This window comes from Arvicanthis niloticus, chromosome 1 (genome assembly GCF_011762505.2).
Source record: "Arvicanthis niloticus isolate mArvNil1 chromosome 1, mArvNil1.pat.X, whole genome shotgun sequence".
Lineage (NCBI taxonomy): Eukaryota > Metazoa > Chordata > Mammalia > Rodentia > Muridae > Arvicanthis > Arvicanthis niloticus.
Genome location: NC_047658.1, coordinates 75,691,368 through 75,715,709, shown reverse-complemented (window position 1 = coordinate 75,715,709; position 24,342 = coordinate 75,691,368). Strand labels below are relative to the sequence as shown.

Genomic DNA, 24,342 nt, shown 5'->3' with positions numbered 1-24,342 from the left:
AAGAGAAGGAAGACTGGATGGAAGGTTAACATCCTCCTGCAAGCTCCAACAATCGTCTTTGTATTTGAAACAAATCATTACTGACCCAGGTCCCAGGGTCTTTAACAGTTACCTCCTCTCAACTTTCTCCCACAAACATCTGGGATTTGAATCAATATCTTCATACCTATGGTGGACCCACTCAGATTCAAGAACTCATGTTTATGTGATTACCCTCCTGGTTTTGCTTATGGAAATTTCTTTCTGCATTCACGAAACCAATTTACATCTTGCAAGGCCCCCACTCCCACCCCAGCCACTGATCACCTGGAGATGAATGTCATCACACTGAGGTTCTGCAGGGTGTGTGTGGCAGACTTGCTAACAGGACAGACTTGTCTAGTATGACAGTCCTACTGTCTTCATCATGTATAACAATGGCAATTATTTTTTTTTCCATTAACTAAACAGCACTATGACTTTTGATAGTGAAAATAGCATTAATATGAATAAAGCAGAGATGTCATATTCCAGCTAAGTACTCACTAAGTACCAGGCACTAAGTACCTGATCATCAGTTTACTCCTCACAATAGTAACTGAAAGACAGAGTTGATGCCACTATTTCATTTACAAGGAAAGTGAGTAGAGGAAGGAATATACAGCTGTCAAAGACAGCACAGAGGAAGTAACTGGCTAACGTGGAATTGAAACTCACAAGCTTAGCTCCATAGACCACAGTCATAGTTACAAAGGCTCTAAGCTCTTCGTCCCAACCAGTCTTAACCTTCTTGAAAATGAGGCTGGTATTAGAAACCTTGAGGAAAGCTGTCTTTAACAAAGGCATTCAATAATCATCATTCTCTTCACTAAGAATATCACAGAGGCACATGCCCTCCAGACAGTAATAAACTCAAAGATGAGTTGTATCAAAGGCTGGTGTCAGCTAATTACAACTAAGAGACCACTCACAGGACTTAGCAACTACTGAGTCTTCAAAAATAGTGATGTGATATTCTTAAAAAATAAACTCATCCAAGCCAGGCAGTGGGGGTATATGCCTTTAATCCCAGCACTCTGGAGGCTGAGGCCTGGTCTACAAAATGCATTCCAGGACAGCCAGGGTTACAGAGAGAAACCTTGTCTTGAAAAACAGTAAGTACATGCATGCAGACATACATACATACATACATACATACATACATACATACACTCATTCATTCAAACATGCAAGCAGAGAAAATAAGAGTAAGAGTCAGTATGACACAGCGAAAAGACACAGAAACCAGTATCTGACTCCTATCCAATGAAAAGGTAACTTAGAGAAGCAAATAAATTATGGATATGACAGATGTTTATTAAATAGCTATTGTGTGAGGCTGACTGATGGAGAGATGCAGTGGTACAGCTTTTGTCCTCTTAGAACTGACTGTTTCAATAAAAAAGAGCAATTTGAATCTAACAGGCCATGATACATGTGCTATAAAGAAATATAAATAAGGATGGAGTGACAGCTCAATCCATAGTATGCTTGCTTCCTCCTGCCTCCTGATTTCCTATACAGGCATCTCTAAAACAACAGTCCTCTCTGTCACTGACAGATTTAACTGGATCCTCAAAAGGCCCTGTCTCAGCTCAGTATCTCCAGATGAGAATCTGGGACAGGTCTGGAGGGAAATGGCTTAGGTACAGCCTGTACAGAACATGGGAGATTTGGTTCCTCACTTCCCGGGACATCCTATTCCACAGCCCTCCATCCTTGGAGGGTGTTTCTGGACAGGCTCTCTCAGTTTCTGTCTGGAAACAGAGTGAGAGTTTTGTAGGAAGAAAACCCGAAGCCCTTCTTGGCAGGTGGATAGCAGGAACTGCATGCAGACTACTTGATTTGGATCCTGGCTCCACAAGTTGTCTCCATGATTTGAGCATCAGTTTCCTTATATTTCAATGGGATGAAGAACAGCTCCTACCTAAGGAGGGGGGTGGTATCCCCGCAAAGTGCTTACACCAGTTCTTGGCATACAGTAAGTGCTATAAAATAAATACTAACTATGTTTGTCAAGACATGGGCTTACTATGTAGCCCAGGCTGGCCTGAAACTTGTAGTGATTGATACTCCTGCCTCAGCTTTTCAAATGCTGAGGTTAAAGGTTATCTGGCTGAAATGTAAGCTCCTGGTAAATTAAAGAGGGACAGAAAACCTTTACCATGCTGAGTCTGATCCTCCCAGGCTACAGTCAGCTTCTCAGTATGGACATTCCATTCCACTCATCTGAGTTTTATGGTATCGGTTATGTAAGGTGTGTGCGTTCATCCCTGGACTCATGCAAGCTCTGTAAGATTGACATATAGTCCTGATTGTCTCTGCTTTTGTGGTTGCCCCCTTATAGACTGTCTCACCCACAGAGTGTCAGAGTAAGCCGGAGAATGTAAGTCACATTCCTCCTTGCATACCAATGGCTGAGGTTCTCCGCATACCAGCCAATGCCATAATATGATTTGTCTCTTCTGTATCTGGGGCTTTGTCCCTCTTCCTTCCCCTGTCTTGTCAACTTTTAGTCCTCCTATCTCTGGTTCTCTAACGCTGAAGTTAATAAGCAAGTAAGCAAGTACCATCGTACATGGCTACTTTACATGGTTCTGGAGATTGAACTTTGGTCTGCATGTTCAGCCCATACAAGGCTACCTCCTTTAGGAAGCAGCCTATCCATTCCTCCAAGAGTTGATACTATCAAGATATCAGTTCTTGTTCTTTTGAGCAGAGACGGAGATTGAAGGCAGGGCCTTATAATGCTAGACAAGTGCTCTTATCTCCAGCTCCAATACTGTGACAATTCAACAGAATTCCAACCATAATCCCAGCAAGTTTCCTTCTGTGTTTGGCAAACTGATTCTGAAGGGGAGAGAAACTGGAGGTTGGGGAAGGCGCCCAAGCTCAACATTGAGGCTGGCCAACGCAATGGTAATTAACTATTGCCATACTAACACAAGATCTGACTTTAAGGCTTACTATAGAGCTACAGTAATTAACATGCCGTGACACTGGTAAAAGAACCAAACAAAAACCTCAAAAATTAGACCTACATAATTGCAGTCAATAATCTTAGACAAAGAAACAACAACAATGCAGTGGAGAAACAGTAATCATCTCATACATCCCTCACAACTCCCCATGACTCCTGCCAGAGAATCAGTCCTCAGGCCAGGGCTCAAATGGACTGACCTGTCAGCCTCAGTCCAACCCTGTGGCGCTTCTCTCCCCTGTGGCTTTTCTCTTAGTACCGGTGAGAACTTCTAGGTCAGACTTTTTAAGTGCACTGCTAGGAAACCCACTCTCTTGATGGTGTCTTCTCAGTAAGTTATCACAGAACCTAACTTAGAACAAGGCATCCCAAACTATGGAGACTTGGAAAAACAGGACATTGCTCATAGACTTCCAAGAACACCTCTGTTGATGGAGAAATCGAGAGCCTGCCAGATGACAGCTCGATTGAGTTTCAGTGGAACCTGTAACATGAGGAAGCTCAGCATAGAGCCTCCCTCACCCTAGGCTCCAACTTCCAAGGCCCTCCATGACTCAGATGTATTTCTACAATAGGAAGAAGCAAAAGGCAGGAAAGGAGAGGTATCAGATGTACTGAGCACTTCCTACAGTCAAGCCTCACTCAGCCATGTATCTTCTTTCTCCATCTCTTCCTATGACTACATAGTTCACACAGTGGGGAGCAAAGGCCAGAAGCAGCACACTCTGTCTGCAGATAGGAGCACTGGATGTGTCTGGTAAGAACAGAAAGAGAACCTGGGGCCCTCTTGTAAGATTTGAAATAACAACCTTGTTACAAGTATAGCTTCCTGATGAATCAGTCAATCTGCCAGAATAGCACACTGGTAGTCTTCCCTAAGCATCCACAATTATACTGTAGCCTTTCTAAACAAAGTCCCTGCTGACTAATGCAAATATTAAAATCAAACACTTAGGGTGAATTTTAAAAATGATAGGAGGAAAAGAATGCTGTAATCATGGTGTGAATCAAAGCCGCCTGCCATCTCAACACAGTGGATGACAGCTAGGGAAATGAGCAGACACTGATTAGGGAACAAAGTCGGCTCAATTTCAAGCTTCAGTTGCACAGTAATAAGCCACGATGTGCTCTGAAAATTTTACAACAGAATCAATCTCGTTGCACCCCAAATGCCGCAAAGCCAGGATCCAAACTCTCTACAGAACTCTATACAGACACTGGTACGCCTACCCGGGTCAAATTGTCATACCAGTAGAAGAGAGTTTCATAAGAAAGACAGAAGGGGGCATGTACGTTAAACTACTTAAATGTTAGTCACAAAAGGAAATGGGTTCTGAGACATGGGGGATAGGACATTAGTCCCAGGGATTCCAGCTCACCTGCAATAATCCCGTCCATCTGCTCCAGGGCAGCTTCCAGCATATGACTAGCATCAGAAGTCATGGCTCCTTTGATCTGCTCAGTCTCCTGCTGCTACTGAAAATTCAAATACAGAACAAAAGAGAAATTACAGCAGTTAGGTGTTATACATGTAAGACCATAACAGTTCTTTAGTTCCACCAACATATATCTCCCAATGTTTAAAAAAAAAAAGTAGTTTTACTGAAGTATAATTGATAAATGCATTCTGTCTGCTGAGTTTGGACATCTACAAAGACCTCATGACACCATGACTACCATAATGATATAGTATAGCAACTTTAAAAACTCCATTCATTTGTTTTGGCGCTAAGTACAGTTACCATGAATAAGATAGCTACTTTCCTCACAAATGCCTAAGCTTAGAACACTGTGTTCATTGCACATACAACATACCTCCATTAAGAATCCAGGCCAGGGCCCTTCTAGATAGATCAGCAGTTAAAAGCAATGCTTGCTTCTGCCTTCTTTCCACAGGACCTGGGTTTAGTTCCCAGCACCCACATGGCAGCTTACAACTATCTGTAACTCCAGTTGCAGAGGATCCAATGCCCTTGGTTGGCTTTTGCAGGCACAGCATACATGTGGTGCACATACATACATACATACATACATACAAGCAAAACATTCATACATATAAAATAAAAATAAATAATTTTTTGTTTGTTTTTAATTCTAGGCCAGGGCCAGCAAGGTAGCTTAGCAGGGAAAGAGATTGCTACATGAGCCAAATAACCTTAGTTCAGTCCCCAGAACAGTGTAGAGGTGGAAGGAGAGAATGAAGCCAAAAGTTTTCCTCTGACATCCACACATATGCTATGGCACACACACAAAATAAGAATAATAATGGTGAGTATGATGATGGGGGCGGGGAAGGGGAAAATCCTAGAGGTGTATATTTAGTTTCCATTTTCTCCATAGCCTCTCTCTCCTGGTAAGAATTCTCTTAAGTATTCAAGTTTTATAACAAAGAGCTACCAGTTTCCCCAGAATCTCCTGAAGCAGCAAATGAGTTGTTACACCTCTCTGTGCTGATAGTCACGGCCCCGGAAGTTCTAACAACCACTGGGCAAGGCCCTACTGTCTTGTAGCCGTATGTGCCTCTTACCTACACACAGTCCTTCCCTTGGATGTGTGTGGTCCTGGATGAAATGCCACCACTGTTACCTTCTTTTCTCTAAATGACCAGTACACCCCACCCAGGAATGTCACGCTTACAAAGACAGGTAGAGACTGCTGTCCCAAAAACACTGATGCTATCTTACCTGCTCACCCAACAGCAACCTAAGCTAAATCCCAGTCAAGAACACCTTCTAGGATGTACAGTCCAGCCACTTCCTAATATTCGATCTCTTTTCTCAGAGCCCATCACTAAGGATGGCAGACTTCCTTCCCTTACTCCCATCCTTGCCATCCATGACAATTACTTCTATCTTTGGACAATTCTGCCTCTTAGAAAGGCGCTAAGGCTGAGCTGCCTTCTTGCTGCCTTCTCTCATGTTTCCTGCTTCTCACCTCCCTGGATGACAGAGGAGGTCTTACAACAGCATTTGTCATCTTAAAAAGATACTGAGCTCATGTCTGTAAGCTGGGAGCAGGAGTCATCATTTGTTTGCTCATTCAGCAAAGCCTACGCATGTACCTAATGTGCAACAGTCCTTCTGATGACCCAGGCATGGTTCCCACGCCACAGCAATGGCACAGATGGCTCTGAAGGGCTCCCTTTGCTCCCCCTGGGATGGGAAACCCCTGGAGGAAATTAGGTACCACACTGGAGATGGAATAGTTAAGAAATTTAAGACCACAAAGAACTAGGCTGAGTCCAAACCCCAGCTCTACCTTTGACTATTTATTTACTATGTGATCACTGAGCCTTAGAGTTTCTTCAACGGCAAACTGAGGACAACAGCATCTACCCCACAGGACTGGCATCAGGACCAGAGGGTCAGTAAAGTCACACTGAGAGCTCCTTGCATACAGTTAAGGTCTGGTTTTGCTGTTTTTCCTTTAAAGTGAGGCAATAACTCTGGACATATCTTTGCCAGACCAATTCACATGACAAGATTTGAAGCTAAACTACCGGGGGCCATGGAAGAAGAACCCAGCTATACTCAGAGGCTGGTTTCCCTGCAGGAGAAGATGACAAAGTAAGAAGGTCATTCTCTACATGGAAGGAAAAACAATATTCCACCAAGGGCCAAGGAAGGTTCAGAAGCAAGGGCACTTAGCTAGGGCTTGGGGAGGAGAACTGTCTTGAGTCAAGACCCACTGCCCAGCTAGCTTTAAGGGGATAAAAATAGTCACTCATAGAGGGGATCAGAGGACCTAACTAGTACTTTAAGGTCCTAGTAGGGGCCTTGTTACACTCTGTAACAAGGGCCAGAACTCCCATGTAGCAGGAAAGTGGTCTAGGCTGTCCCCAGAGTGTGGTATTATTGGAGTCTGAGAGAAAAGCAAGCTTGGGTCAGGACAGACAAGGTATCAGAGAAAGAGGAGGTGGCAGAAGCAGGGCTTGTTCAGCCATAGGGAACATGAAATTTTAAATACTTCCCTCCAAAACCATTTCACTGCTGCTAGACAGGAAAATGATTGCAGCCTTTCCCACGACCTAAGGTAGCAGGGTTGCCAGGCCAGCTTGACCATGTCCTCCTCCAGGAGTTGCCACCTGCCAACTTCTTCACTGTTGAGTTTCGTCCCTAGCTTTCTACAGGGCTGCTTTACTCTCATCCTTAGATCTCAGCTTCAAAGTGCCTTCCCAGAGGAGCCTCCTCTGGATACTGTAAAGTAAGTGTGTAAATGTGTGTGTGTGTGTGTGTGTGTGTGTGTGTGTGTGTGTGTAAAGTATATATATATATGTAAAGTGTACCTACAATTCCTAAGTATCTTATCTATGTTTTAACATTCCATCCTGCCACTTTCCCAGAAAAAAAAAAAAAAAAAAAAGGAATCTGTCAGCCATTATTACCTCTGCTGTCTCTGTGCCTTGCAGGGTGCAAGCTATTTGTAAAGAAATACTTGTGGGAAAATAATGAATCCAGGTAGCCATCATCTCCTGAACTCTGCCATACTTGGCACTGGAGAGGTATTGATAACTGTTCAAAGGCCACGCAGTCCACTGGGAGAAACAAAACTATGAGCAAATACTTATGGCATACTGTGAGGTGCACAGATAGAGAATGTTCTTCTAGGCAGAGGGGGCGGTGCATGAGGCAGGAGGCATGTAAGGGCAGGACACCAGTTGGCTAAGGACAGAATGGTTGATGAGGTTACACAGGAGCAACCAGCTACTCTCAATGCGTCAAAGCCTTCCAGACTCCCATAAGCAGGGTCTGGGCAATTTAATAAGAGGAACCTGGGAATAATGAGAGGAACTTCATGGCCCTGGATACCAGCATATAACATAACAAACAATCTCAGATGGAAATGGAGTGCAGACTTTTAAGGAAAGTGTTCATATTTCAGAAGGCAGGCAGGCTCTACTAAACTGAAGAGTTGAGGTGGGCCAAGGCTGAGGCCTCGAACCAGGGTGAAAATTGATGGAGTCGGCTTGGTGTGGGGCAACCCCCAAGAGCTTATGGTATGTGTCCCGCAACAGAGAGGCTTTAGAAGAACAACCTAGAATATCTGCCCAGTGATGAGCTGGTACTTGGCAAATAGCAAGCGGGTGGACCCTGGGCACCCACAGAAAGAGGAGCATGAGTCAAAGGTGTATCCTCGACACAGCCCAGGAGCTGTCACAGTGATGGGGGTGGGGGTGGGGGGAACTGCTCCAGGCAGAGGTGATGAGCTCACTTCTAGACCTGCTGGATTGGAAGTAACAGTGGGACACGTGAGTAATGATGGGTTCCTGCCAGCTGTCACAGGGCCACTGTGAGACATCATGGTGTCAGGTGTATGAGAAGCAATGTGCCCCCACAGGAGCCTCCTACCACTGTGTGAACATAGGGAATCTTACTAAATCAGGGAAGGCGGGAGGTCTCCAGCCATTCCCTTCTGACTGCTAACAGCCATTCTCCCCCTGCCTAAGATAAATGTTGTGTTAGCAAAGAATAAACAATGGGGCAACCCGTGCCTCCAGAACCTTGGGGGGAAAAAAAACTTCACTTCTCATGTATTCATGACATTAAATGTATATGGTTTTCCTACGTGAAATTTTCAATCTTCTGTGAGCTGCAAGGAGTTCTGTCTCAATTTAATCTTAACACCACATACCAGCAATTTGTCTCAGATCACAAGTTGAAGGCTCAGTCCCACAATCTGTCCCCACTCCAGACACTATTGAAAAGTTCAGGCCTCTGAGCTGACTAGCTACAAAGCAAGGGGTCCACCACCCCTTCCCCAGGTTTGATAATATGCTAGATTGGCTCACAAAACTTAATATTTCACAAAGGGTTAGGTGTGGAGTTAAGAGTGCATACTGCTCTTACAGAGACATGGGTTTAATAACGCCAGTTCCAGGTCATCAATGCCTCTTCTGTGCTTGCCAGGCTACTGAATATACATGGGACACATATGCACTCAGACACATACACATATGCATAAAAAATAACATCTATACACACAAACATAAATACACACACACATGCTTAAAGTTATTTTAACCCTTCAATATCTCCTAGTTGGTTCCCTTGGTTACCAGCCTCCATTCTCTGGGAGTCACATCATCAGCATAAACTTAAATATGATTGAGAGAGGTTTATTATAAATAACAAAAGCTAGTCTATACATTCCTCTAGCCTTTTCAATACATCTAAAAGTCACTCTAAGCCTCAAGAGTTTGGAGAGCCTTGTGCTAGGAACAAGGAAAAATGATCACATAAATTGTTCATCAGACAATATCAGAGGCAAGTGTGTTAGCTCACAACAGGCAATGATAAGCTCTGTGTCTTCCTTGTCTGGTCTGTTCCTCCACAAAGAGAGGTGCTGTGTGGCAAAACTTTTCTGGGGAAATGTAACACACATGCACACACGCACACATGAATGCACACACATACACACACACATACACACACGTCTACTGATCCTAGATAGGGAACTCACGACAGACTAAATTACAGATATCACCAAAGTCCAACTTGGTGGACCAACGAGTTTTACTGTGGTTACTTACAGGAATATGGGTGAGGGGTTACTTCAGGAGCAGAAATGACTCAAAGACAGTTACATCACCAAGGCCCATCCCAGCATGGCTAACAGCTCACAAAAGCTGGGAAGCTTGGGTACACTGCAGAACTTGCAGGCAGAACAGCAAATTGGAGAGTGTCCATTCAAAGTGACTCTGGTATAAACCTCTTCGGGGTAGCTTGGCTTGTTTCTGCTTCTAGGCAGCTGATCTGGTCTCAGTCTTCTTTACAGCTCAACTTGTCTCAGAGTCTTCCTTGCAGCTAGGCTCTGCTTAGTCTAGCAGGGAAGAACCTAGTGAATCTAATCAATTTCAGGGACTTCCTGAAACTGTTTTGAGTTGTTTGCCTTCTTCCTGCTTAAGGAGGTTCTTACAGGATGAAATGTTTTTAATCTCAGAGGAAAGTGTTACACAACACTCTATCCCTTATACTACCTCTTATATTCCTTTTGTTCCCTCTTCCACAATGGTCCCTGAGTCTTGGAGGGTGTCCACCTATGGCTAAAAAATAGGCCACCGTGTCACAGTAGCAACCACTGTCCTCAGCTTTACCAGTGGTCATGAGTTGAGCGTGATAGCAACAGTGACAAGCAACATCACTCATCATCCATCTAGAAAAGCCATATAAATTGCTTTCCTATTTGGACCTATAATCTCCCAACTGTAGGTTTTGTTTTATAGCATACAGTACCAGGCTTGAACTCCCTCTTGTGGAAAAGGCTTTAAGTCCAACTGGAAGGCTGTTGGGCTTAATCCACAACAGCCAAGCCACTATTGCATAAACAGGCACATTCTGGCTAGCATGTTGGTGTTTTAGCACTCAGGGCAAGCAGGAATTCCATGGGCAAGCAGGAATGTTGGTGACAGCTCTCCAGCAGCAGCCTGAAAGGCCTCCTCTAACAATATATAAAAGCCAGCCAGAAGGGGGTGAGTTTCCAGTTCATGCCCAGCTTAATTTCTCCATGTCCTGTAGTCAAAGCATGCACATGTGGTGCCTTTAGCAATAGGATCTTACTGTTTAGTTCTGACAAACCACCAACAGCAGCAGTATTAGCTTTTATGATTTGTGGGGCCTCAGGGGCTTTCGTGACTACAGGAAAGTAGCCTACTCCTGGCACTGGGGTTTTGGTTCAGTAATCTTCTGGCCTCTGGGAATATCCTTTTCCACCTATGTAGGGTTTCACTCTTTAGCTATTATTTTTAAAACCTATGTTTTTTCTTTTAATTAACCCAGCCCTGGTAGGATGTAAGAAAGCTGGAAGTACCTTGGTTGTTTCTTCAATGGCTTTCCAAATCTGCAAGGCTAGTATTATGTCTATATAACAAAACCTTTTCCAGAGGATGGGCAGGACAAGGTAACATCTGAACCACCACCTAACAAAGATGACCTTGCTGAAGTACTCTGAAAGTCTCCTATTACCTGTCCTCAGCAAGTGCCAGGTGGTCCCCGAAGTTCACAACTAAGAAGATACTAAAGCCAAGCATAAGCAAGGTCTAACACAGCACAGAAAGGTTCTATCCATTTGTATCCATTGATCCTCCATAGATCACAGTTGGGTACAAAGCACGGATAGAAGGTGCTAACTTTTAGCTCCTATAATCCTCAGCCATTCTCTCTGAGCCATTATGTTTCCAGATCTCGGAGCTCTTCCATGAAGCCGCCCTACATTTCTCCATACCCAATAAACTCAGTGGGCCTGCCTTAATCTGCTCTAATCTACCACCAAGGCCAAAGGGACCCATGGTCTTGTTCTCCTTGCTGTACCGAATGGCACCTTGGGTCAGACAGGCCCTGGGTTAGCACCATAGCAGTTGCCTCACCATTTGCCATACCTAACTGTTAGGGAAGTTGCCAAGTGGACAAACCATCTCCACCCCTACCATAACCTTTCATGGAGGGAAATGTACCCTCCTTAGTCTGGGGTATAATTACTGATCCCTGGGACAAGCTAATCAGCTTCACTTGTATTGTTCTATGTGTGTGTTCTAGTAACTGTTCTCCGGGCTGTTAAGCCTTCAAGAAGTTCCTTACCACACAGTTTTGCTTTCTATCCTTTTTTCCCTCGGGAACTCCAGCTAGATCTTGCCATAATTTGTCTGTGAAGAACCCAAACACTTCTTCCTCTGTTTTACCTTTTGCTTATCTTCTCTAGCTTATTCTTTTACATCACAGACAGTCTCTACATGCTGGTCTAAGTCATTGAGACCTGCCAAAGCCTTTCCTGCTTTATAAAGATCTTGTCCCACCAAAGAGCTCACCAAAGCCACTAGAACTCCATACCCACCTCAAGGTCCCTTTAACTCCTCTGTAAACGTAGTTCTATCTGGGTTCAAACACAGCTTCTCTTATTCCTAACTCCCTCACAACAGCATCTGCCCTTCCATGGTCCTCCAGTTTCTAATATTTATGAGGACCTGAGATGTTGATAACCAAGTGCTCCCAACGGCTTTGACAAGCCAGTCCATCAGGGGCTGATTTCCCTCGTAACCTCTCAGGTTATGCAGCCTTTGCTTTAAGAGGGATGGATAGTTACATGACTCAGATTTTCTGCCTCCACAGCAGTCAGACTGATTTCATCCACTCCCATGTTCCACCGTCTCAATGGCAGAGACTCTTCAGTTACTTAAAAATCTCCCCAGATTCTAGCAGTTCCAAGTGCTGGGTATTTCCTGATTACTCTAGTTTATACCAGACCATTGTTAAGACCTCCATTTTTATGTCAGATCACAGGTTTTCCTTTTTTTCCTACTAAAGGTCAGACCCTCAGAGTATCTTCTTTTGCTTTTACTATGGTCTCTTCTTCCTCACTCTCTCAAGTCTTTCCATGGGTTCCAAGTTCTTGGACCCCAGGAAAGACTTTTGAGCTTCTACTCTCTAACTTCTACTTTCTTTTCCTTCCAGTCCTCCATCCTTAAGTGGCAAGTCAACAACACCATCTGGTCTTCTAGTTTATGTAATTTACTTGCCAAATCACAGACTAACACAGAGGATGCTAGCCCAACTCGCTTTCTTGTTGAAATTGCCCCTTTACACAAACAACTTCCTGATTGCCTTCCATCTCGGCCTCAGATGCCTTTTTAACTACAAAATACAGAGGCCAAGTAACCTCTGCCTCTGCTTGCCAACACTCTTGACTCCTATGCACTAATCTCAAGGACTAAAAGATTTCCTGTAACCTTTAACTGTTTTCAGGGCACCTCCATATTCATGTGGAGGACCCCACTCATTAAGTAGGCATGTTACTCCATACTAAATAAATGAAGACCACCATCCTGGGATTCCTCCCACAGACATTCCTAATCCTGATAGTTCAACCTTAGTTGCATGTCTCACTGCCATCGCAAGAACCATGCAACTGCTGTCATAGCACACAGACACACTAACACACACCATACAGGAAAGGACAACTCTACTGTAAATTCCTCCACAGATATTCCCCGACTCAGGCTCCTCAGTTTCAGTTGCATGCTTTGTTTCCCATAACCAGAACTATGCACTCCCTACTCCCCAACTCATCTTCAGTTCTGTTGGGACCCTGTCCAGGGGCCAATTACATTGTGTAGCAAAACTTTTCCTGGGGGAAAACAACACACATATCTATCTATTCACCCCTGATTGTCAACTCACAACACACAAAACTACAGATACCACCAAAGTCCAACTTGGTGAACCAATAACTTTTATTGGAGTTACTTCAGAAGCAGAAATAGCTCAAAGACAGTTGCATCACCAAGACCCATCCCAGCACAGGCAACAACTCACAAAAGCTGGAGAACCTGGAGCACAATGCTCAGCCTGCAGGCACCTCAATAGCTCAGAGTGCCCATTCCAAAACATTCTGGTATAAACCTCTTTCAGGTTGTTCAGCTAGTTAGTTTCTGCATCTTGTAGGCAACTGGTCTGGTCTCAGAGTTTTCTTTATACCTTTTCTCCTCTCAGAGTCTTCTTGGCATCTCACCCAGTTTGAGAGTCTTATTGGCAGCTGGCTTCCCTAAGGGTCTTCTTTGCAGCTTGGCTCTACTTACTTTGGCAGGGAGGGCCAGTAAACAGTAAATCTGACCAGTTTCAGGGACTTCCTGAAACTATTTTGAGCTATTTATCTTCCTACTTAAGGGGCTTCCTGCAGGATGGAATGTTTAAGTCTAGGAAGAAATTGTTAGAAAACAAGAGGTAACATTTCCCTCAACAGTGAGGTTCACTGGAGATGTGTAGATACTGTATAGAAAGCTCCAGAAGCAATGTGCTGAGGAGTATCTGAGAAAATGAGAGAGAAAAAGAGCAGGCAGTGCATCCAAATGAGACACCAACTGACAGAGGCCAGGAAAGAGACAGCCAGAATGCAAGGCCAAAGAGGAACTTGGGTGGCCTGTAAGCAGCTAGTGAGAAAGGGGAACAAGTCACTTTCCCTACCAATGGGAAAGATTGGTTGGTTTTTATAATTTGGTAGAGTGGCTTACCCATTCTAAAACAGCAACATATTGGATACAACAGACAATGGGGATCAACTGTGGTGTGGAGACTCTAGCTTAGGAAAGAGAAACAGTACAAAAGGACACTGCTCTCAACATGCCCAACACAGTGACCTTAGTTAAAATGGACACAGTTAAACCATATCATCTCAAACTTAACATGGTCCCATACTTGGCCCAGATGAGTAGACATGTGACTGACATGTCTACTAAACCTATATATAAGAAATAGGTTTATCTTTGATCACAAAGATAAGGCAGGGTGTTCTGTTCAAGAAAGAGCATGGTCCATACATCATTTGCCTTTCCCTGCACTCATAGGTCTCTATAAATGACTTCTTCTCTGTGAGGAAGGCTAAGCCTGCAGCTCCTGCTAAGGCAAGACCACATGAGAAGAAAATGAGCCTTGTAGCTGTGAAAGTAGCCAACGAGGAAAGAATTGTTATGCTCTAGAAAAGCAACATGTAATGAGGAGAGCATGATCTCCTGAGCTATACAAAAGGAGTCAGCTGGATGCCTTGAGGCTGAACAGGGTGCAAAACAAGTTGGAAAGAAGGTAGGAGTTCTCTGGAAGCCCTGCTCTTCCAGCCTGGGAAACAGCTGAACCCAGCAACATTCATGGTAGGCAAGATCTGCACAGTCCCTTATCTAAGGGCCATATAACTTGCATGATGCATTGCTTCAGCTTATATACAGACTCTCCCCACACTGCCAAGAAATGATAAAGGAGTTCTATCATATCCCAAGGAATTGAAATCTTCCTGTAACACACAGGCCTCCCATAAACCACGCTGTTTATAAACGGCTATTTTAAGAAGTGCATTCTGCTCTTTCTGAGCTTGGGAGGCAGCCTCTATAAAGGCCAAAAGAGATGTCTCTTTGGGAAAGGAAGAACAAGGAACTGTTCAAGTGTGGACAAGGAAAAGGAAGAGATAGAAAGAAGTTCCTGGCAGTGACCAAATCCTCAACCATATCTGTAAAGACCTTCAAACAGGCTATGTAGCTACACACTTCAGTTAACACCTAAACCCTGAGGCAGGCGAGATGCTAAAGAGTTTGCTGCACAATGATGAGGACCTGAGTTGTGATCCCCAGTGCCCACCAGAAAAGAAAAACCTGGGTTCAGCAATTCAGGCCTATAATCACAGAGATGGATAAGGGAAACAGAAGGATCCAGGGGGCTCACTAGCCAGCCAGTCTAGCCAATCAGTAAACTCCAAGTGAGAGCTTCTCTCTAAAAATAGTCGAAGACAGGTTATAGTGGTAGACACTTTTAATCTCGGCCATCAGAAGGCAGAGACAAATGGATCTCTGTAAGTTCAAGACCAGCCTGGTCTACATAGAATGTTCCAGTTAAGTCAAGGCTACATAGTAAGTAAACTCTATGTAAAATTAATATATTATTTCATTTATATATGCAATATATATGTTATGCACACACATACATACATATATATAATTTAATACATGTATATATCATTTAAGTGGGAAGTGACTGAGGAAGATATCTATCTCTGGTTTCAAAGTACACTCACAGGTATGTGCCTCTTTCTCTCTCTCTCTCTTTCTCTCTCTCTCTCTCTCTCTCTCTCTCTCTCTCTCTCTCTCTCTCATACACACACACACACACACACACCAGAGAGATAGAAAGATAGGGACAAACACAGGGAGGAACCTGGTCTGTATTGAATTGTGGCTGTGGATCTTTATACAACTTGTTTAACTTCTCCGAGGCTCCACTGTGTCTTCTTCAAATCCATATAAAATGAATCTTACTGTTAAGGGCAGAGTAAACAAGGCGGACCTCAAGTAAATACAGGCAACTGAACCCAAACATCTCATCTAGCTGCCCACTAAAACAACACAAGAGTTTACATAATCCACGAGGACTCAGAGAATGTAATAGGACTCGCAGCGGAAATGCCATAGTACCAGCTATGTACCAAGCATGGAAAAAGACAGCCCTAAGCTCTGGGAGAGGTTTCCGCAGTAACATGAAGCCGAGAACATCAGAGGCATCTGAACACTGTAGGGGGTTTATATAATTGGAGAAGAATTTACTTAATTCAATGATAAGAAAAGTATAGAAACAAGCAAATAACAAAGAAATGCCACAGAAACAAACAAACAAAAAAAAGTCAGAGAAATCACATTCCTTGGGGTAAAACCCACATGCTGGTCTCCCTAACCCTGAGACTGCACTGGTGACATGGGTGGATAGAAAAGCACTGGCGGGGGCAGGGTGGGGGAGGATCACAGGGTAGAGCTGGAAGCACAGCAGAATTGTCCTGCTTGGGGCTTCTATAGAACCAATAAATCACAAGAAAATGATAAACAAGTAAATGAAAGAGGTTAAAAGAACATGCTTTCAATATGAACATGAAAAATACTACAAGACTTTCAGTGCTTGTGTGACTATATGATAGTGATGCAAATTTTAACAATTAGGAAGTTGGGGAGATGACTCAGTCACAGAAGGTGGTTGTCATACAAGCATGGTCACCTGAGTTCCAATTCCTCAAACCTGTGCAAAGAAAGAAGCCAAGAGTGGTGCATGCCTATAACCACAGCACTGAGGTGATGGCGACAGGAAGATCCCTGGGCCTCTCTGTCCAGCCAGCTTAGACTAATGAATGAGCTCCAGGACAATGAGAGATCTTGTATCAACTTAAGATGGATGGAACCTGAGGCAACAACACAAGACTCCACATATACATGCATACACACACACAGACACACACACACACATATACAAACTTAAAACATTTGGTGCTGGGGTGCCGTCTAACAGTTGCCTAGCATGCTCATGGCCCTGGGTTTGAACTTCAGAACTGAAAATAAAAATTTGGCAGGGCATAGCCGTGAACACCTTTAATCTTCACACTTCGGAAGCAGAGGCAGGTGGATTTCTGAGTTAAAGACCATTCTGATCTACACAGAGTGCAGGACAGTCAAAGCCACATAGTGAGACCTGTTTCAAAAAAAAAAAAAAAAAAAAAACTAAAATACAAAAACACCGAGGAAGCTGTGTGGTATGGCTGGCACAGGCCCAAAGCTTAATTGATGTGAGCCCCAATTCTTCTTCATACTCTCTTCCTTTGTATTCAGGAACTTGTTAGCCACACGGATCAGGACTTATCCTACTTTATCTCATTTAATCCTCACATGGCAGTTATAAACTAGTCCCCCTCTATTAGATGAGAAAACAAACAAGGTGACCTACCTAAGAATTCACATTCTTCCTCCCGACTCCTGAGACAGGAACCCGTTAAGGGCTTCTGAGCACACAGTGACAAGATAGGACTTAGCGAAGGGATTTACTGGACTGCTGCACAGAAAACACAGAGGGAAACCACTGTGAGCACAGGAAAGCTAAACAAGAAGACAAGGTAGTATAGGCAGGAAAGGTTGCAGGAGATACCTTATGTCCTGACCAAAGTCCAGGGTGAAACCTGTGAAATTTACTGACAGACTGCATTCGGGAGTGAGAGAGAAGCAGAGTCTGACTATGAGGTTCCAATCCCAAGTCCCTGGGAGAACAGGAATAGCAAAGTGGCACCCAATCAGGACACCTGGATTCGAGGAAGGTGTGCTAAGAGGCCACCTGGAGTTTTGGGTTGACAGAGAAGTCTTGACAGCAGTTTGAGAGTCATCTACAGAGAGATAGTATTTAAAGTGATCAAATGAAAGGCTTGAACTGGCACAGAAGAGAAGAGGAGTACCTGGGACATCCCAGAACATTGCAACACAGAGAGAAGATACAGCCAGGAAGATTTCAGATGAGAAGTGAGGAGAAATGGACGTTTCCAGAAGCACCTGAGGAGACAGAACAGAATAACCAAGTATCCCTACGCTACTATGTGAGGCCAGGCAGCATCTTCTCTCCAGGCACAGGCCAGTGGTGAGCTCATCTGCTTCTGCAGCCTTGGCTGGCTCACCATTACCTCACCCAGAGGATTTCAAAAGCTGCCCAACTGGTGGCCTCCAGGAGCCTTTACCACTCCCCCTGCACTGAAGGCTCACCCACCTCAGTGATGCTCAAACTTTGATGTTTATCAGGATCTCTTGAACAGCTCCCTGAGCTGAGTCCCAGCTTCCCTAGTATAGATAAGGACCTGGACTCTGCCGGGAACGTCCCAGGAGCTCAGCAGCGGATACAAGGTGGAATCCATGGCTTTTTATATTTTGGGATCAACCTACTAGGTTGAATGGTTAACTTCTGTCATCATAACCCTTCACAGCCTTCTGCTCCATCCCAACCGAATTAGTACTGGCGTGGTCCTAACCGTCTGACATCCCACTGGCCCTCTTTCTCCTGCTCTTATGACTATAACAAGAGCTTTCTTTGTTCAACTCCAACCTTCCCCACAAGCCAATAGTTTCAGGAAACTGAGCTCTGTCCTGCCCACCTAAATGTGATTTATTTCTCCTAATATCTTTCATCCTGCAGGAAACGGATGATAGCTGTTGTATGCCCAGCCTCTTCCCTCCTATCCTGTGTCTGAACTCTGGAGTATCAACTCTGTAATCCATGGAGAAGTGTTTATAGCTCTACTGATTAAAATAAACCAACTCATCGTCAATGTGATAGGTAGTAGGATCTGGTGCTCCACCAGCCCATAGCTAACATGAACCTCCTTCCCTGTATCTACACACTGGGGGGTGGGGGAAACCAACAGATCACACCCTCAATGTTCCTCTCCCCAGCTCAGAGATGCCAGCACTGTTACCAAGCCAGAAACCTGGAGTCTTCCCTGGGTTTTCCCTTCTGTGTCTGATGGGCCACCAGATCTGGCAAAGTCTCCTTCCCTGGCCATCCCCAAACTCTCCCCACCCCCCACCCCCGCCATGTCAGTACCTCCAGAAACGGCACTGCCATCTAATTAGCCTTGCAGCCTCAAGCCTATTTTAAAACTCCTTTTGCCCTGTATGAAACAGAAAGTCAAGGCATGGCATTAGAAGTCTTCACCCGAAAAGTAAGGGGTACTCTCACACCCATAGCCCATTTCTCCAGCTGTTCTCTAGAGAAAGTGGGCAGACAACATGAACCTTTCAGAAAGTAAAGTCCACAGGCCAAGAAGTCAGGTGTACCTGGCTCCTCTGGCTGTGTATGAACCCAGGAGGTAAAACTAACCTATGGTCTTCTTAGCCAAGTCCAAAGGAAAGGGACATTTTCAGGAGAAGACTGGCAACTGGACTTTACTCGTCTCTTGTAATATGTGCTGACACCTTCTCAGATAGAGAAAAAAAAAGTCAAAACACTTCAAGAAGTTATTCTCTAAAATTAAACCTGCCCCTTCTGAGTCACATAGACTCAAGAGTATCCTGAAGACAAGGTCTCTCACGTCTGTCGTTTCCTTTAATCCCAACCTTGCCAGTACTGCGACCCTTTAGCACAGTTCCTCATGATCTGTTGACTTCCAACCACAAAACTATTTCACTGCCACTTTATAACTGTAATTTTACTACTTTTACAAACAGCAATGTAAATATCTGATATGCAGGAAATCTGATATTTGACCCCTGTGAAACCGGGTAATTCAATCCCCAAAGGGATCCTGACCCACAGGTTGAGAACTCCTGCTTGAGACACTGTAAATGTAGCCACACATCCTCGACGACAATGATTACAACTTACTACACTATTTTCCTTTTAAACTATGCTACAACTAAATACATTTTCCCCTTTTCTCCCTTCTCCTCCTCCTGTCTATGTGTGTGTGGGTAAGGGGGGAATGTGTGGGTTAGGGAGGCGTGTATGCTTGATTTATGCACACGTCTATGCAGGTAAAGCCACCAACAGGCTGCCAACATGCACTTCCAACGACCCAAGGATGTTAGATGCTTTCCACTTCACTCTCCACCTTATTTTTTTGAGACAAGATCTTTTCCTGAATCTGAAATTTGCCGTTGGGGGGGGGGGGTGCTATTCCAGCTGCCCCTGAGCTCTCAGGATCCGTCTGTCCCTGTTTGCCGGTTCTCTGGGGGTTAAGTCATGAATAGCCATGCCTAGCTGCAAAATAGTACAGCCAATCTGTACTTGGGTCCTCTGGTTTCCACAGAGAGCACTCTTACCCACTAAGCCTCTCCCCAGCCTTCTTCCTTTATAAATTGTCTTGCTATATTTTGACACAGTCTAAGAATACAATCATCAATGTGCTTTTTTCTTTTACTTCATGGCTCTCAGACACCTTGTTAAAAAATGTTATTCTATTTTTAGTGATAACACTAAAATTAGCCATAACAATCTGCTGAATGCTTTATTGTTTATGCAGTTTGATACCTCAGGTAATAGCATCTTTTCTTCTAATGTCCAACAAATAATGCTTCTTAGATGCACAAGCTCCAATCCTTTGCATCCCTGTCTCAGCCAGAGAACCCTTCAGAAAATAAGTGTGTGTGTGTTTTTTGCTTTTTGTTGTTGTTGTTGTCTTTTTTTTTTTTTTTTTTTAACCACAATGACACCTTCAGATTAGGGGAACAAAGTCATAGGAAGGAGGTTGAGGCAGGACAGAAAGACAGAAATTTAACAAACAAGGAAGGGTTAAAAATCCCCTCATGCTGGAACTGTGGTCAGAGAGTTGAACAAGGCTGATAAAGGCGAAATCGCCTGCAGAGACAGTGCATATCTTCCTACTAAAGACATCTTCAACAGAGAAGTTAAAAGCTTCCCACGGGGCCTTGTGTTTAACTGTTATCATTCCTCTCTTCCCTGAAGTTAAACAACACACCCAGTAGAAACCACCTTAAATCTCATTTACAAACAACAACAAAAAAAAACCTAAGAGAAATAGGTAAATCAGATCCAATTTAGTTTTTAAACTTTGTTTAACCTATAAGCCTTACTGTCTAGTACATCCCTTAAACTAAGTAACTCAGAAAGCCACAGAATCAGGCATAGAACCAGTTTAAAGACAGCCAGAAGGTGATGGTGCACCATTATGCCTGATTTAGAAAGAGAATTCCAGGGCTGTTACACAGAGAAACCCTGTCTCCGAAAACCAAAAACTGAATGAATGAATGAATGAACGAACGAACGAACAAATAAAGACTCTTAAAGACACGTGAGAACAGGACCCATGACTTAGAGGTGCATACTTTGTTACACATTTCTCCTGCTCTCTAAATACTTATGCGTAAATCTAAAGCATGTGCTTTCTCTTATCTCTACATCAGAAACTCCATCTGGCTCATCCTGTGGCCTAGACAAGGGTCTGCTTTTTGTGAGCAGAAGACCCTAAGGGGCAGGGAAGCTCTCCTCAGATCACTGGCAGCAGCTTGCTGAGCTGTAGCTTCCCACGGAGGGTGACTGGGTCTTCTCTTCTTTCATCCTCTGCTAGTAAATCACATGGTCTAGGAACATTCCCTCCTTCTACCGTCCCTCCAACCTCCTGAGCTGTGTCCCCTGGTCAAACCACTGACTTCAAAATGACTACACTGTCCTTCACAAGAGATATCTCAATCTCCAGTCCCATCTTCTACTTACCACCACCCAAAACTCCTCTATAGCTGCCAGGAGGATGTGTCCCTAGAGTTTTTATAATGTTTCATAGCTTCCAGTCATGCAGGGCATGCATGAAGGCCTGGGCATCCACAAACCCAAGGAACATGTACTGGTCAGACCACATTTGCAAGCCAGTTCTTCCTTTACCAGCCGTGTCTTTGAAAACCCTTTAACATCACTGAGCCTCACCTTCGCTATTTACAAGATGCAGGGGTCATTGTGGGGGTCATAAGAATCCAACCCTGTGCTTGGACGTTCACAGCCACAGAAGTTTTTCTCCTCACCACATATGGCTCCTGCCCTGAGCAACAACCAAGCCAAAAACACCAGCCTGTTCCTGCTCTCAGAGGCTCTCTCTGTATGGGATGTTTAAGACTCTTGTTCCCTCTCCTCTTCTAACATCCAATCTTCCTCTCCAGAGGCCTTTCTTATCCTCCATTCCATACCACCCCAGGCTTCTCCAGGGCACTTGCCACATTATATGTGGACTTTTGAGGGTTTCAGTCTCTTACCCTAAAGGGCCAGGGCATGTTTCTGACCTTGGATCTCAGCTCACATGGCTGAGGGAATGAATAGACCAGATGCCTGCAGGAAGTAGTCTGAGGCTAAAAGAGAAAAAAATTCTTCCCACTTAGGAGCCTGTAAAACAAGTTATCTGCTCCCACACCATGATAATGGAGCAGACATGAGACAGATATTTCCATGCCTAAAGGGAGAAATGGAACCAAGAAGAGGGTCACAGAACTGCCATGGAAAGGCTCCCAAGGGTGGCAGGTCAAATTACCCCTGCCTGCTACCCGAGTCAAGTCCTCTAAGACCATGCCAAGCCTTAAAAAGCACTGAGGTCACATATTCCATAGGGTAAAAGCCTGAAGAGCAGCATGGGCTATCTACCTGGCCTGACACAGTTCCCCAGAGCTACAGATAAACTGTGTCATAACCCAAGGACAGAGCCACAGGCATTGTGTTCCCTGAAGAGAACACAGCGAAGCATTGTCTTGTGACAGAGGAGTCAAGGTGGGACAGAGGTATAAAGGAGAGATGTCTTTGGTGGATGATATCTGGGTCCAGTAAGAATGAAGAGGGAGGCTTTCTTCAGTGACAGTACCACCTCAGGGAGTCTAAGAAAAGCTGTGGAGGAGAAAATAAAAGAATGCTACTCAAAGTAAAGAAGCCCGCTGCACTTGGCCAGACCCAATCGCACCCTCAGTGAGTCCTCACAACAAGCACTCCGTCTTTACAGCATCGAAGCAGTTTTGTTTGTTGTTTATCTCACGCAAGGCTTGGAGTTCTAAAGCAGCACTGCTCCGTTAGCGTCTTTTCCTGTTGTACTGTGTTAGCAGGCAGTATAGACTGGACATTCCCAGCCACTCTGTGCATTCCAAGCCATGCAAGCCAGCTCTGTGGAGCATGCTGGAAGAATTCCTTTGGCTTTCTGGAAGTTCCATTTAAAAGCCAGCCCAGCTCCCATCACGTGTCCTTGCCACCCCACCAGAGGCTTCTCTGGCACAGCCTAACCCAGATGCTTCCACTTAGCACATACCCGATACTCAAGCCCTTCTCACCAAACCACAGGGCTTTAAACAAAACCATAATCCAACACCATGGAACAACGGCAGGGCAGCCACACGGCTCAGCACCCTCCTCTGTAGGGCACAAAGAACATCCCAGAGCACTGTGACTTTACCTCCAAGTGCCACAAACTACTTTTGGTGTTGCTGTCCCTCAGTATGGGAAACCGGACTGACATCTCCTTCCCCATTAAAACGCAAACTACTTAGGAGAGACACTACCCTGTAGAACTGAGCCAGCCCACAAGGAGGAGTACAATCCAGCCAGGAAGCCAGTGAGTGAGTGAGTGGAGTGGCTTATATTCAGACAGCACATCTGACCCTAGGTGAGGAGCATTGAGAAGGAGGTGATGTTCCCCTTCATTTGGTTATTTAATATCTTCAAATGGCATCTTCACCTTCCTCTGACCAATCACACCTCCAAGTCAGCTCCTGACATTCTGCTCAGCACCCAAGCTGGTCCTGTCTAACTCAAAGAAATATTGTAGTAAAGAGGCTACAGAGATACTAGTGACCAAGGTCATGGTCCTTACCCTTGTGCCTTATGACAGGTTCCTTGGGCAGATCTAGGAACAGACTATACAGGCCCTGCACCGAGGAGAAAGATTCAAGGTGGGAGTGGGAAGTGAGATCCCAACCTATACCTCTGGAAAAAAGTAAGATGGGGGGGTCAAGCAACTCGTGGGCAGTAGAACACCACGGTCTTCCTTTAATCTGCCCCTTAGTCATACCACAGGACGAGCTGATCTGTCTTCACCCAGATGGAGGAGCCACTGCAGCCACTTATCGAACTTTGGATGGAGGGTCCCTCCTACTTTTGGAGAGCCTCAGAAAATGAGAAGTAAATGTAAATGTGATGAAGATGGAGAGGCGGGAACAACTCCAAAGGGCAGTCCTTCCCCAGCCTGGTTCCCCAGCCCACTGCTTCTCACAATGCATCGCAATGATGGCAAATGACTTCCTGCCTGGGCAATTTCCACCTGCCTGTAAACACTGACTTCTGGGAGTTCACAATAGGTTTCCTGCCTCCTAGAAGTCAGCACTATCTCATTAGTGAGGGCCACATTACAATTATCAGCTCGGTTTTGCAAAGTCTGTGACCAGAGACAGGAAAAAGAGTGTCTGCAGTGGAAGCTGAGGCCAGCTTGAGAACAGTCTCACCTCCACTCACCACCTGAACTCGTCCGTCCAGGCAATGGCATTGGTGAAAGGAGCGCTTGGAAACCACCGACTCTTCCCACTAATTGTGTGGGAGGAT

General features: G+C 44.6%; 1 protein-coding gene across 5 annotated transcripts in view; it reads right to left on the bottom strand.

The window, feature by feature from the left end:
* The window catches only part of Ppfibp2 (PPFIB scaffold protein 2), a 147,119-nt gene that overhangs the window by 100,204 nt on the left and 22,573 nt on the right, over positions 1-24,342 (bottom strand). For 4 of the 5 annotated variants that reach the window (XM_076940277.1, XM_034510078.2, XM_034510087.2 and 1 more), the window contains exon 2: positions 4,378-4,474. In XM_076940277.1, coding sequence (XP_076796392.1) covers positions 4,378-4,441 — 64 coding nt within the window. In that variant the 5' untranslated portion in view covers positions 4,442-4,474. Of the gene's footprint in view, positions 1-4,377; positions 4,475-17,232; positions 17,338-24,342 lie in introns of all 5 variants that reach the window. The other variant, XM_076940273.1, reaches the window with a different exon arrangement.